Source organism: Botrytis deweyae, assembly GCF_014898535.1.
Source record: "Botrytis deweyae strain B1 chromosome Unknown BDEW_001, whole genome shotgun sequence".
In the NCBI taxonomy this organism is placed as follows: domain Eukaryota; kingdom Fungi; phylum Ascomycota; class Leotiomycetes; order Helotiales; family Sclerotiniaceae; genus Botrytis; species Botrytis deweyae.
In genome coordinates this window covers 2,111,133-2,125,482 of record NW_024066208.1, presented here as the reverse complement: position 1 = coordinate 2,125,482, position 14,350 = coordinate 2,111,133, and the positions used below count along the sequence as shown (strand labels likewise).

The 14,350-nt window shown below is 43.1% G+C and overlaps 6 protein-coding genes across 6 annotated transcripts; 3 read left to right on the top strand and 3 right to left on the bottom strand.

Moving 5' to 3' along the window:
• Positions 1-223: 223 nt before the first annotated feature.
• EAE98_000633 (uncharacterized protein) lies at positions 224-1,691 on the bottom strand (the record flags this gene model as incomplete). The annotated part of the gene is made up of 4 exons (XM_038948251.1): positions 224-749; positions 804-1,353; positions 1,403-1,490; positions 1,549-1,691. 4 exons carry the CDS (start codon positions 1,689-1,691, stop codon positions 358-360), a joined length of 1,173 nt encoding a protein of 390 aa, XP_038815928.1. The 3' UTR covers positions 224-357.
• Positions 1,692-4,654: 2,963 nt separating this feature from the next.
• Positions 4,655-5,479, top strand: EAE98_000632 (uncharacterized protein; the record flags this gene model as incomplete). The annotated part of the gene is made up of 1 exon (XM_038948250.1): positions 4,655-5,479. The coding sequence occupies one exon, from the start codon at positions 4,655-4,657 to the stop codon at positions 5,477-5,479; it is 825 nt and encodes a 274-aa protein (XP_038815927.1).
• Positions 5,480-6,987: 1,508 nt separating this feature from the next.
• Positions 6,988-9,256, top strand: EAE98_000631 (uncharacterized protein; the record flags this gene model as incomplete). Its single annotated transcript, XM_038948249.1, has 6 exons — positions 6,988-7,179; positions 7,505-7,643; positions 7,742-7,840; positions 8,036-8,077; positions 8,165-8,393; positions 8,461-9,256. The coding sequence occupies 6 exons, from the start codon at positions 6,988-6,990 to the stop codon at positions 9,254-9,256; spliced, it is 1,497 nt and encodes a 498-aa protein (XP_038815926.1).
• Positions 9,257-9,299: 43 nt separating this feature from the next.
• Positions 9,300-10,855, bottom strand: EAE98_000630 (uncharacterized protein; the record flags this gene model as incomplete). Its single annotated transcript, XM_038948248.1, has 2 exons — positions 9,300-9,887; positions 10,238-10,855. The coding sequence occupies 2 exons, from the start codon at positions 10,853-10,855 to the stop codon at positions 9,300-9,302; spliced, it is 1,206 nt and encodes a 401-aa protein (XP_038815925.1).
• Positions 10,856-11,153: 298 nt separating this feature from the next.
• On the top strand, positions 11,154-12,485 carry EAE98_000629 (uncharacterized protein; the record flags this gene model as incomplete). Its single annotated transcript, XM_038948247.1, has 2 exons — positions 11,154-11,664; positions 11,713-12,485. The coding sequence occupies 2 exons, from the start codon at positions 11,154-11,156 to the stop codon at positions 12,483-12,485; spliced, it is 1,284 nt and encodes a 427-aa protein (XP_038815924.1).
• A 244-nt stretch (positions 12,486-12,729) lies between these two features.
• EAE98_000628 (uncharacterized protein) lies at positions 12,730-14,349 on the bottom strand (the record flags this gene model as incomplete). The annotated part of the gene is made up of 3 exons (XM_038948246.1): positions 12,730-12,765; positions 12,825-12,979; positions 13,032-14,349. 3 exons carry the CDS (start codon positions 14,347-14,349, stop codon positions 12,730-12,732), a joined length of 1,509 nt encoding a protein of 502 aa, XP_038815923.1.
• Position 14,350: the final 1 nt, after the last annotated feature.

Below are 14,350 nucleotides of genomic sequence, written 5' to 3'. Positions count from 1 at the left end.
TTATACTATACCTTTTTACTTTTTGCGAGAGGCTGATGGAGCGAATATAATTTTCAAAAAATTCGAGAAGTTTTAGTCCTTGTTCTTTATTTCTGATTTCTAGAGGAAGAAGTGGGAAGGGAGTTGGGAACATAAGAAACTGCTTCACACAGTTAGAGGTGTGTAAAAATTGCTGTCCATACACGCTGTGAGGTTAGTGTGAATCGTCAGATGGGGAAATTCATTGATTATTGTTAACCTTAGGTTCACCAGGTTAGTTTATTTTAGACACCTTATTCACCCCCCAGAATTCCACCTAAATCATCAAACTCCATAGCCATGATGCAATAAAATCATATTACAAATGATATTCATTAATTATTTCATAAGTTCCGCGCCCTCCCTTACCACACCGACCAATGCTCCCGTCTGTATGACTTCGCTTCCTCCGCCACTCAATCTATATTCGACCTCCGCTAATCCTTGCAGCCAAGTTATCATGACGCTTGCTGGGACATCCAGTTTTGTAAGTTCTTCTGAGAGTGCAGTGATGATGTCTGCTAATGCGAGTCCTTGTGTGGATTTTACCGCATTGATCATTTGTAAACAGGATTTAACATCGGTGGTTTTGAGAATCGTGTTCATGATTTTGGATATGTCGGCTGGATGGGGAGAGGCGATACAATCGTATATAGTAGTTTCGGTGATGAGGTCCCGAACGATATCTTTTTCTTCGATCTTGGGTGTGCCTTGGATATGGATTGGAGTGCCTTTGCCTCATATTAGCATCTTCGAACTTTACAAAAATAAGAATGAGAACTTACTACTAGCATGACAAGCTTGCAAAACATTCAAAGCCCGTCTCATATCTCCCTTACTCAGTCTAACCAGTGCGTCCGTAGCCTCAGCATTAATTTGCACGTTCTCCTCCGCAATCACCTTGTCAACCAGTACTCGAATATCTGCCTCTTTCAACGGACTAAATCGAAATCTCGTACATCTACTTAATAGTGCCGGACTCAATTTATGCGTGTAATTCGCAATCACACAAAATCGTGTATTGGCAGTATATTTCTCCATCACTCGTCTCAGCGCCATCTGTGCCGTGGAAGTCATCGCATCTGCTTCGTCGAGAATAATCAATTTGTATGCGCCGGGTGATGTGGAGGAAGATTTCGAGGCGAAGATTTGTTTGGTCGAGGCGAATGTCTTGATTTGTTCGCGCACGACCTCGATTCCACGATCGTCTGAGGCGTTGAGTTCGAGGACCATTTGGCGCATGTTTTTGGATCCGTAGATGCGACGGGCGAGGGCGAGGATGGTGGAGGTTTTACCGGTTCCGGGGGGGCCGTAGAAGAGGAGATGGGGAAGTCTCTGGAGGGAATGTTAGGGGGGGAAGCATTTTTAGAGCAAGAAGGCTTACGTTTGTGTCGACGAATTTGTTTATAGTAGCAAGAATGTCTTGATGGCCGGAGACATCTTCTAGAGTATCTGGACGGTATTTTTCGACCCTGAGGTGGCATATTAGTATGCAGAGTGATTTCAGATCTTTAACTTGATCCGACTTACCATGGAAGACTATCTTCTGCTTCCACAGGTAAATTTGCTGCGCTCCGTTTGCCCTTTGAAGTCGTAGCATCGGAGCCAAATATCATTGAATCACTCGCGTTGGGGGCAACGTCAATTTCCATGTCATCTTCATAATCAGACATCTTTGCGAAGGATATGTGTGGTGCTGAGAAAATTGTTGATGGTGAATTGGGAATGGACTTATAATAAAAAGAACATTTCCATTTACCTATCTGGAGTTGTGAGACGCGTCGAGATTTTGGGCGCGTTAAGTGGTTTATGTAAGCTAGGCCTAAGGATTTTGCGGCAGTTTTGGGCGGTGAGAATTTTCGGTCGTCTCCTTTAACAACACCTGTTAGGTATCCCGAGTACCTTTTTGTGTGCAAGATTTGCTGAAACTCATTGATACCGCTCTACGTAGGAGTAGTCATACCTCATTCTGTCATGAAATATAAACAATTCTCATTCCTCATGAACGATTGAGCAATTCTTGATGTCTAAGGGTAGTAAGGCTATCAAACTTGGTTGCTACCATGGAGCGATGTGTTCACGGTACTGATTTGGCTTTGTCATTTGCAAGTGCAAAGTCAATACTTATCAGTATTTTGAAGCCCTGCTGTTTCTGTAAACATTGATATTGTGCACTGTGAGTTGATTCTTAATTGGGATGCATTGAGAATCTGTCAGTGTCAAATGTTCAATTGGTTGCGTTCGTCTGGTAGATCCTAGTTGCGCCCGAAGAGCATGCTTTAGTTTTCGATTTACATTCATTTCCAATTACCTCATTATTTCTCCGTTTATAAAACCTTGCTTTAACTCGTATTAGCTGGCGCAGCCTGTCGGAAAATCCGGTGTTATTCACGGATCCGGCGACTTGAAGTTTTTTCCCCATTGCCGAAGCTAATCTCTCATGTCTCATCTGGTGTACATGGACATTCTATAATACTGACCAAACTACTTGCCAGATAGTTTTTCCCCAAAGGTTGTGTTTGAATTAAGGCCGTCGAAACATCTCCTCATGCTTTTAGAAATGCCTTGCAGAATTCTTCCAGCCAAGCATCTCGCAGAAATATAATTCCTCGATATTTGTGTAGATTTTTCGTACAAGTTTCTCGTAAACAAGGGATCAAAGAGCTTAGCAGTCTGTTGTCCCCTCCGGAAGTCAGACTTAGACCTTGGACTAGGTTGTCAGGGCTGTGCATGATATTTCAACGAATCATCGATCGCTACAACCAGAGATAAATGCCAATGGAGGGGATTTCTAAAACTAGGATACTCCAATCAAATTTGCTAAATTTGCATAGGATTCCTTTGTTGCACATCTGAGATTGTATTTAACAGGGTATATCCTAATAAGTGTCCGAATAATGTTCGGGTAGAATTTGCCCGGCAGAGTCTGGCTACCAATTTGAATCTAGTATGGAACGATTCCAGACTGAAATACTTCAATCATGCAGTATGAGATCGTTTTGTTGCACATCGCTAACCCAAAATTTACATAGCTCAGCCCAGGTGTCAAATGTCTAGGAGCCTCATACGCTAGGTTATGTCTATAAAATGGTTCCAATACTAGAGTGAATCCGTCAATTATCGCTTGGTTTCTCATCCCTTTTCTTTTCATACGTCTTTTTGATTTTCGCTTAACTACCCCTCCAATCAAACTTTCGTACAGTTTTGTTGCATATTTACGAGCTTTCAACAACCAGGTATATCCTAACAAATCTTTAGGCTATCGCTGATCACCCGCCCAATCTGTAGGTACCGATTGACGATTGTCGACTCGTCAATACACCATTCGCACTTAGCAGCTACTAGCTTCTACCTTAATTGTAAAAAGCTATAAGTTTATTTATTTTTGTAAGGAACTCTCGTAATATGCCTTTGTCAATCACGAGTGAATAGAATCCTTAAGTCTATACTTGACTCTCATTATTCCAAAACCACTGCCATGCAATGGCTTTCCGAAAACTGAAATTTGAGTATTCAAGGCTTTCACTAAAATCGCTAGTGTAGTACATGACATCATTATCTGCCAGTTGAACTAGTGATTTGTTTAGCGGAATTAAAGTCTTGGATGTCAGTGAAGGAAAAGTAGTGACGTTATTCTTCGATCGTCAACAATATCACATTGTCATTGTCTCGCTAAATTAGTGGTAATTACCTAAAACTGCCTTTTCATTATCTAGGTTGCTAGTGACGGTTATCGCATAGGGTACCTAGTGTCAGATACTCATGCATAAAGCTAGTGTCTACACCTATACACATTAAGTAATTAATAGGTCCAATTGGTACTTGTAGCGCTGCTCTAGTTCTCTGTCAAGCACATTCTAATTTAAGGCCTTCAATCGTAGGAATACTGCGAGTTCTTCAGATCTCTTCAACGCTTTACTGAAGTACATGAGCTTCAATTCAATACCTCATAGACAGAAATCACCCACTAATGTCATTTTGGTTTCCATTGACTCAACATCTTAAGCTAGCTCAATAATAAGTATCTTAGATGAGCTCAAAGCTTCACGGAAATTGAGTCTTTCACACAATCTCAGTATTTCAAATAATTTTGAACTCCGAATTGAGATGGATATTCCAAATGAGCTCAATCTTTCAGACTGAGTGAATTTCTTGTACGAAGTCAACATCTTAATTAAACCTATTGTCTAACATCATGTTAATATCTGAGACGTGTTGAGTAATTCAAATCGGTGCAACCTTCCAACATTTCACAATACTTCAATGTCTAAATTAAGTCCATTAAATCATAAGTATCCATTGTCTGTAAAAGTTAAAGGGTTTCAAATTGATCCAAAGTCTCGAAGTGGTTTGGCACTTCAAATAAATTTAGCATTCAAAGTAGATCAGAGTATCTAGGGCCTTCTATTGTTTGATCGTCGTTTGATTATACGCAATGATATTAGGTGGATGAGGGATCAACAATAAGATTTCCGTCTGTAAATCTAAGTGTTACGAAATTGCAATTAGTCGCGAGTGCTAGCGAACTTGTGTGAAGTGATGACGTCTTTCAAGCTACCCGTTCCATTGCCTACATATTCCACGCATTTCCCTCTCAACCCTTCTCTTTTTCTTTTCCTTTCTTCTTCAGCTTATTATGTCTTTCTTCTTGAATGCATTTAAGTCCACCCTCGCACTTGTCGGACTCGCCACCCCACAAGTCGAAACCTCAACCACCGCTGCGCCCACCTCCAGCAATGCCGTTCCTTCTGGTGAGTATAGCCTCTCACCACCTTTTTCAATTGACTATTCAGCCGAGGATCCTTCTTTCACCTTGGACTTTGCCAAACAGGCCCCGGTACCTACAAATATCGGACACATTCTCACCGGAATCCTCCGGCCCGGCCTTAGGCCCTCCACTGTCGTTGACCGCATGCAAATCCACGGATTTCCAAGGACACTGGAAAATTGGAAGGTTTGCCCTTCCGCCCCACTCTCATTCAAGTTCAAGAAGGTAAAAGCACAAAAGAAGGTACACTTCAGGGAATACTACGGGAAAAACTTCCACCAATACCGTCCATTCGACCCAGAGGAACCAGCTGACTCCTGGATCCCTTACGATGATGCTATCCTGCATCAACCCAACCAGACTCCTGGAATAGAGATGGTAGGCGAATGGACCTGTTCCATTTGCAAGAGACCCTGGTGCAACACAGGAAACCACCAGACCATTCCAGGATATCCGGGATGGGAATACCGAGACCCGCCCCTGCCCTGCCCCGAACACCCATCGCCCCTTTCTTTTAGGAAACCCGAGCCCTTTTATGGATTGGCTCTCTCCCAGAGGGAGCTAATCTACCGCAGCAATCCCAAATACAAGTTCCCTTACATTCTACACGGAGGCCTCATCAATCCACCTACCTGGGATTTAGAGGATGACTCGGAGGATGAGAGCGCTAGGCTAGGCGATCTCAATCTCTGAGACATTCTCTAGATCCATATACAACATACCAAGTCCATCGATACCTTGAGTGATTCACTTGGATCTACCAGGTCGATAGCTACTTTGAGTGGTTGTATTCTCTTTTCCTGGAGTTCTGGCGTTCTTTGCTTTCCATAAAATTTCGCGGTATCCTCCTACTGGAACACCTGGTGCCAGCCTCAGGACCCTTGGCCGGGTACCTGACTAAGGAGGGACCAGGGACTACGGGAAGGGGAGCCTTTACCTCGGGCCACCAGTCTCGGGATCCTGCTAGGGGACATCCAAGGACCTACGAGGCCATTGGCTATTCGTAACCTTCGGATGAACATTCCTGTTAACGCCGGACTGGTCTGCTGGGTAATCTTGCGATTAAAAATCCAAAAAAAATATAAAAATCCAAAAATCCAAAAACATTTTGCGCCTTTTGCTTACCTTTCTAGCCATTCTTCTTTCCCTTCTCACTTCAGGACCTTTTTTTTTCCTGGATCCCGAGTCCCATCAGTGACTCTTTCTTATTTCCTCTTTTTTCCTCTTTTTCTTTTGTATGGGCCTTTGGTCCACCAGCGATTTCCTTTTTTTCTTTGGACATTTGTCCACCAGCGACATACCCTCAGCGATACACCTCTTTCGAACACCCTCCCTCGCCTTCGTTGACCGAAGGCCACCACAGCATTATTTTAGATAAGTATGACCTCTCCCGCTAACTGCTAATTCGTCTATAGGGTGGCTAGCCTTGATCACACCTCCCCGTTGGTGCTAGCTGGGTACCCTCAAATGAGGAGCTAAGTGATCAGAAATATCCCTGCGTGGAGAGACTCAATACACGCCTTTGAAGCGAATATCTTGTTTGTCGACTCTTGAGCTTCGTGAACGTTGAACTCTTGATCTGATTCTGTGACAGTTCAATTTGAACAGCTGGCATTGGTGATGCATGGTAAGTTTGTAAATTGTGCGAATTCCACTCAAATTTCAATAATCAGCCACCAAAATTCCCTATTTCAAATCCATTCATCAGCTAATTCGAGTACTTCAAAAGACTTTGCTGAAGTCAACTTCAGGGCATATTCAGAATCCATCATCCAACAATTCCCTACAAATCGTGATAGACTAAACTAGACTTAATTCACACACACTTGCTTTATCTTGCATATCTCGAAATTCCGGAGTGAGACCTCCCTCCGAATTCCCCTTATCAAGAAATCTCACCTCACTACTCACCAACAAATGCAGTTGGCTACTAGCCCGCTGTATCTTGTGTTGTAACAATTAGCTACGCCACAAACTCGCGGCACACGAAGTCACTAACGAAACTTAATTGTTGGGGTGTAACTGTTGGAGTGATGTTAAATGCGTGATATAGTGGATTGCCAACATTCGCTTATTGTTAGATATGCATCTACACGGTTTTCATCATGGCTTATATAAATTCTCCCAGATATCCCATAGTGTACTTTTCACCATCTCATCTCTCATTCAGACATCTCGTTCTGCTCATAAACCATCTCAAAATGTCTCCATCGACTGAGGATTCGACATCCGAATCTCATTCTCTTGCCCCGACTCATCCTACCCACCCATCAATTAAAGCACTACAAACATCTTTGCAAGGGGAAATTATTTTCAAGCCCGAGAATGATGAACTGACCGAGGACTACAAGAATGCGATTGACAGATATAATAAAGCGTTTATCAAGGAATCTGTGAGTTGTATTGGGCTTCTTTACATTTTATCTCCGAAGAGCTTGTGAAAAAGAGTAGGAGGGAAAAAATGCGGCAATCAAATGTGCATAGTAATAATTTTGGGAATATTGAACTTTGGTCATTATTTTTGGCTGTGTGCCTGAATTGATAATGGAGAATGAAGTTTCAATCTCACAATTCATTTGATAAACCGAGACTGTATCCTTCAATCCAACCCCAAGAGTCCCTTATACTATTCAAAACGAATTCAACATAAAATCATCACTTATCCTTCCTATCTCTATGTCCCCTATTCCCTCCAAATTAACTCTCCTCACCATTTAGTCCCTTATAATCTTCTGCCACTCCAAAAACGACATCATCGCCTCTCTTTCCTACATCCAGAAACACAATCTCGATTTTACCGTCGCCGGAGGAAGACACAGTTATTATGGCGCTAGTTCCTGTGATGGCGTAATCATTGGTATGTCCTAGTTCCGTTCCCCAGCGATCGCTTCTTTTTCACATTTCCGGATGAAAGAAACACAAAGGGATAAGAGTTTTGCTAACCTCTCGCTCTAGATCTTGGAAAAATGAGAAAAGTAAGCATCGATAAGGAGAACCTTAAAATTACAGCACAAGGCGGTTGTAGAGCTGCGGATTTGGAAACTCCGCTTCAAGGTACGTAAAGTGGTGCTGTATTATTCGATTTCCATTCTTGAGTCCCTGTGGATTGTACAGGTTGGATTGGAATAGTAATGATTGATTGTTTGAGTTTGATTGGGAGATTGGTGGGCAATCATTCGAATAGAACATGGTCATTACCTATACATCGAAGGAGATCAATACTACTGGCCATTGACTAATATCGTACAGCGGAAGGATTATCAGTGGTCATGGGCCTAGCTAGTGATACAGGTATACCCCCCCCCTCTCTTCCTTCTTTCCTTTCCCAGCCCCCATCATCTACCCTCTATTTCCTATCATACCTAACTCTCAGAATAGGAATCGCAGGTCTAACTCTAGGCGGTGGTTCAGGCCCTCTGACTGGCCGATACGGACTCGTGATTGATAATCTACTCTCGGCCCGTGTTGTAATTGCCAACGGGATCGTTTTAAATTGTTCCAAAGATGAAAATTCAGATCTATTCTGGGGTATCAGAGGAGGAGGACCAAACTTTGGTATTGTGGTTGAATTTACGTATCGAGTGCATAAGCAAGTGGATGTATGCCAGTAAGTTTGACTACGTGCATGAGGAATTGGCAGGTGAGATAAGTGAAAAAGCTAACAAACTCCCTAGTGGTCCTTTAGTATATGGGCCGGAGAAGACGAAAGCACTTCTGGAATTAGTCGACACCATGCAAGAGGTAACAGAGCAAACTGACGGGAAGTTACGCATTTTTTTGGCGATAACAAAGATCCCAACTGTGCCAATGTCTGGCATTCACCCCATCTGTATCATATCCTATGATGGACCCGAGGAAGAAGCACGAAAGCTTACCGCTCCGTTGTGGGATTTGCAGCCTGTAATGTCGGCAGTATCAATGAAGCCATTTGCCAACACGACCAAGCCATCAGGACTCGTAGATGAACCGCCAAACCATCAGAACTTCTCAAGTACGAGCGTTTTCATGCCCCATCCATTCAATGTCGAAATCATGGAGAAATTAATACAAGAATTCGACGATTTTCACAACAAGCACGGAGATGCACTGGCACCTTCACGAATCATAATCGAGATGCGTTCTTACAAGGTTTCTGGTGCAATCCCCGCATCGGCAACTGCATTGGCGGCGAGAGAAAAGACGGTTTCTGTTACTATGGAGGCACAGTATGACAGCTCTCAGGTTTCGCATACGGTCATGAGAGAAGAAATTAAGAGGATGATTGGGCCAGTCAAGGAAGCAGTTAAAAATCAAGGGTCTGGAAAGTTCACGAATGCTAATTTGGGAAGTGGAACGGAAAAGACTCAGGATATGTTTGGTCAGAACTATGCGAGATTGAGAGAGATTAAGAGGAAGTATGATCCCGAGTTTATTTTCAACAAGTGGTATCCGATTCCACCAGCAGAACAAAGCTATAGCTTGAAACTATAATCTCCAGCACTGGAATACATAGGAATACCAGTCTTCTGTCTTTTCAGGTCGTTGCTTCGTGCCTATCCAAAAATGATACATTCCACTCCTGAAATTTCCTCGCACTTGGTGGGAGATACCGCATTGTACTGACTTCTAGGTAATGTTTAAGATCATGTATCACTTCTCCTGGCAACTCTAGCTCCTCCACGGACTCATCATTTGTCGATGGATACTTGCCCCAAGAAAAGGGCTTCGAAAGGATTTTCATGGCCAGTATTCCAGGTCTACCAGGCGTGTCCGAGATACTCATCCGCCTACGATGGTAGAAGTATGAAGTAGTATATCTGATCGAGGGATTGAAGATCCAAATACTAAGGCATCCCCACCTCATAAATCCAGCATCGGTTGGAATTTTCAAAGGCAATATGTTCACACGGGAAACACAAGATGAATTCATTATTCCCAATAATTGTGCCGAAAGAATTCTGGCCATCGATGGCTCAAGACGCTTATCCGAAAGATTGGATAATGGAGAGTCCTCCCAAGTTCCCATGCGCAAACTCCATTTGAAAAGTCGGATTCCTTCGTTTTGAGGATCACTAATCCCAATCGTAGCGGTACACAATTCACATCTTATAGGAAGCTTCATCTGCGTGTGAAACCGAAGTTAGAAATGAATAAGCTAATTGAACATTGCTTGATGCAGAATACGCTAGATAAATGTCACTTGTGCTGAACCCATGACTTCTAGAATCTCAAAGAAGATACGGTGATAGAGGATGCCAAGGTTCGAAGACCTTCAATCAAGTTAGAAACCCATAATCTGAAGAAGAGGGTAATTAACATTGACTGCTGCCGGAGCAGAGCAACAGCAACAGCAAGTACTTAATATTGGGTATTTGTATCGGTGACCAGCCTATGGAGAAGCGCCTGGTCTCCTTCTTGGTACCCACATATACTAGGACTATAAATGAAGATAGAGAAAGAATTATAATTTACCTCGTTACAATCTGGAGAAAGCTCACAATCGGTTTCCGCCAAGAGAAAGGTTGAATGATCAATGAAACCGATTCCTGGCTGTGCATTGAACTTCGTGTTTGCTCCATAACCTTTTGTTGAAGCCAAATTCTCGTTTTCATGACTGTGGTCAGCATGGTCCGATGGCTTGTGACAATGCCAGAAATCCATCATTTCTGCCCAACCTTCACTTGGAAGATCCCTCCATTCTTTGATACGATTTAGTTCCACGATAGTTGTAGAGCACCTGCGGCATTCAAATTCTTGTTTACCAATAACCATATCTTTTGCGGACCATGGTGCTTCAATGGTTTGTGAAATGTCTACATCAGCTCTTTGAAAGTCTCCTGCCAAAGGAAGACGCCATGATAATTCAATGCTACCAAGAGGAAATTCTCGTAGTGGTGAATTTGATACCACTTGACTGGGAAGCGTTAGTCGAATATCCTGTTCGGCATGGTTCAATTTCAATATGGTTCCGTCGGCCAATAATTCAGCCTTTGTAGAAGAATCAGATGGTGTGTCCAAGAACGCCAGGATAGATACCTGTCGAATATTTGACAGAAGTTCCGCATAGATCAAGGGCTTGATTGGAGGCATTGCTTGATAGAAGTTGTCTTCTTCATGGGATTGACTGGCATGATTGAAATTGTGTTGAGTTTGTCGCGTCGCGTTCTATAAAATATATAAAGTTGGTTCATCACTCGGCGCGGATGATGTTCCGATGCCGTTGTCCGCTCCGCTCTTACATGGATGCCGCAATGCGCCACACTCAACAAAGCTCGTGTCACCGCTTTTACTCAGCCACCAATTAGATCATTCTGCCATATTTCAGCTCAAGCTTCCCCACACTTTGACTTGTATCCCAGGACCTTCAAAGTTCAACACCACAACAATCATGTCGGCTCCTATGATAAATTGGGTTCCTATTGTGAACAGAATCTATAAATATGTTGCAAACACTACTGTCGGGTCATCAACACAGCCAATAAGTATCCAGCCAGTTGAAATTCACGACATTGAAACCGCTCCAGAGAAACGACCAAGGACGTTGAAACATCTCTTGAAATCGAACCATATTAATCATTCAATTCTTTACAACCACAATCGATTTCACAACCATTTACCACATCATCTAGGATCCGCGTATCTTCTAGGGGCAGATTACGATCAATTACAAAAAGTTTTCGCAGAAGAATCAAAACATCTTGAAGAATGGCAGGATTCTCCTGGGGAAATCACGGATGCGGATTGGAGGGAATTCTTAGGAGAGAAGGTATACCAGAGGGCGTACGTTGATTTCTTTGAGGATGAATTGGCTTTAAAATACAGTTATGATTGGAAGGTTTTGGTAGAGGAATACCTCTACAGCGGGAAAGCTCCTCTCGTCAATGGTCTGACTTCAGGACGTATGTATATTTTCTGTTGTACCGTATTTGTACTAATCAATGTTTTAGTCGGTCACCCCCTTATTCATCTCGGTTACGCAGTCGAATTGAATAGTCGCGAATTGGCCATCGAAGCCCTTTCCCTAGCGTCGAGCTGCTACGATTTTATGCACAAATATCTTGATGATCCATCTTATACCAAAGCATCTACCTATAGCACAACCTCGCCCCTAGAAATTCTTCACAAAATACATACAGATTCGCGATTAGACGGTGTCTTGGATGAACCTTCTCCTTCAAATATAACCAAACTATTCGATGAACATGAGGAGTTTATACTCGAGCATTGGAACGCCTGGAGTATTACCGATCCTGATAAACAATTCCAAGATTCCCAAGAAGCGGCCGTGAATCTGTTGGTACAAACTGTTAAGCCTGGCACTCACGCATACGACTTCTTCATGGTACATATCCTCACTACAAGCCATGCAGTTCGAATCCTGTTACCCTTCGTTCCAGCAAAATTCCAAATAAGTTTGATACGTCAATGGTGGCTATTAACAATTGCCGTCTACTGTTCGCAGATGAGACCGGAAATAAACGAAGATATTGAGCAAAAACCAGCAAAGGGATGGAAATATGTAGAAGATAAAGCTATCAATGGTGTATGGTCAACGGATCCACATTATGTGAAAGCAATACGGGCCATGAAGGAAGCAGCTTTTACTTGGGGAGATGTACATGAGAGATACCTGTCCATGGCTGTTACCTTCGCTGATGATTTTAATGGATGGACGGGATTTGGAGCTAGCGAGTCGGATGTTGTTGGCGGGCATCTTTGATTTTGGATCTTGGTCAAAGAGTTTTTTATGTGTATTAGTACATCGACGATTTAATGAATTATACCAAGCTTTTAGATATTCAAAACTGCCCTTATAATCCCCGCCTCTCCCCAAGCCACGTTCTAGTATAGGCGATCAAATATTCGAAATATTCGATTCAGTCCTAACAACCCCCTCCCTGGCCCACCATTGATGACTTTTCGGCCCTAGCCTTCCAAGGTTCGCTTTTATCCTCTTTCGTAGGTTAGAGCGTGTTTCCACGTGTGGCACTGACGCCCTTCTGCTTGGAGAAGGTTTGTAATCTTGCTCATATCGCTTTTCCGGCTGATAAAGGCTTACCGAATCGGCTGAAAGGTGGGTTTTTATATCATCAAGCAAGTCGCCAATTGGCACGACATATCCGCGCCCAAAAACATCAGAAGCAATAATATGACCATAAACTTCAAGACTCGTTAGGTTAATCACCCAAGCTCCACTATCACCAGGGTGAAGAGCTGCAATTAGTTAGCATGATACTGTGAGATAATTTTGAGGAGTAAAGCGTACCGTGTTCACAATCTGGAAACGATAAGAGGTATGTTCTAATCAAAACCTTACCAGGTGGCTGCATGATGTATGAAAATGAACTAGACATAAGCCCCGACTGTGGCCCATGAGCTGTCAGCAGGGCGACGGTAATTTCAGGACGGCTGAAGGTATCGCCCCCTATCCCCGCTAGGTATTTGTGTTGACATAGCTCCTTCTTTTGATATAAATTTGGTAAGCGATCATAATAAGGCTGAGAAAACGAGATCAACGCCCAGTCAAGATTTCGTTCATTTCCGAAAGAAGTATGGGATGGATCTGATAGGTTTCCAATGATACGGCTTTTGCATATACTTCCGCGCCTCGCACTTCTTGCACCCTTCCCGAGAGGCTGTGTCTTTCCTCCAAGGCTGTCGTTTATCGAGCCCAATTCAAGTTGGAAGTCTTCTTCGGTGGATTCGTCGCTGAGATCATCTGCAGTCCCTTGTTCATCATTGCCATACAATTCTGGAAAAAGAAAGTGACCTGCAGTCATACCATAGAGCTTGCTTTTTCCGTTCTTATCAACAACCTGAATATTTCCCCTGATTGTTGCCTGTTGTACTTCATGAGAACTTCCATTCATTACTTGCATTCCGCATATAGTTCTACCGCAGAATCTTGCATCAATTCTGCTGTAAATTGGGGTTGAAATCCGATTTGTAAGAGGACCATGTTGCTGATGATCGTTTCGCTGAGCATCGTGCCTCCGAGGATCTAAATATTTGGCAAAAGATCGGAGATATTTTGCTAGCGGCCTGGGGCGGAGTGGGCAAACAAGAACTCGTAGACGGGGAGAGCGGTCGTCTGGTTGAAGCGGTTCAAAGTCAATCTTGATTATGGGCTGCTTGAAGAAATCTTTTACTTTCTTTGATATGGCTTTGTCGCATTGAATAAATATCCAAGGCTCTGCACTTTGCTCGTCTTCACCTAAGACCTTCAATGACATCAAGACCGAGGAACAACCTGGCAAGCCTCGGGTAAACTCGTTAAGAGTCTCAGCATATTGCTCTCGTAGATCTGAGAACCTTTCCAGAGTCAATTGAGGGATTTGCTTCTTGTAAGTCCTTAGTTGTTTTGATTTTCCCGAAAAATGAGGGCATGAGATCTCTCCGCTTGCGATGGAATAATCAGCGAGTGATGTCAGAATATCTGGACTGGTACTCTGGGATGCATACCCGGAATCAAGCCCTCCAGATACCACAGTCTTTGGCTTGTTGATTGCAGCTGGTGATAGTGTTGAACTGATCACATTTATGGCGCTTGGAACCTTGCGAGCAGTAGACTGTTTACTGCCCATC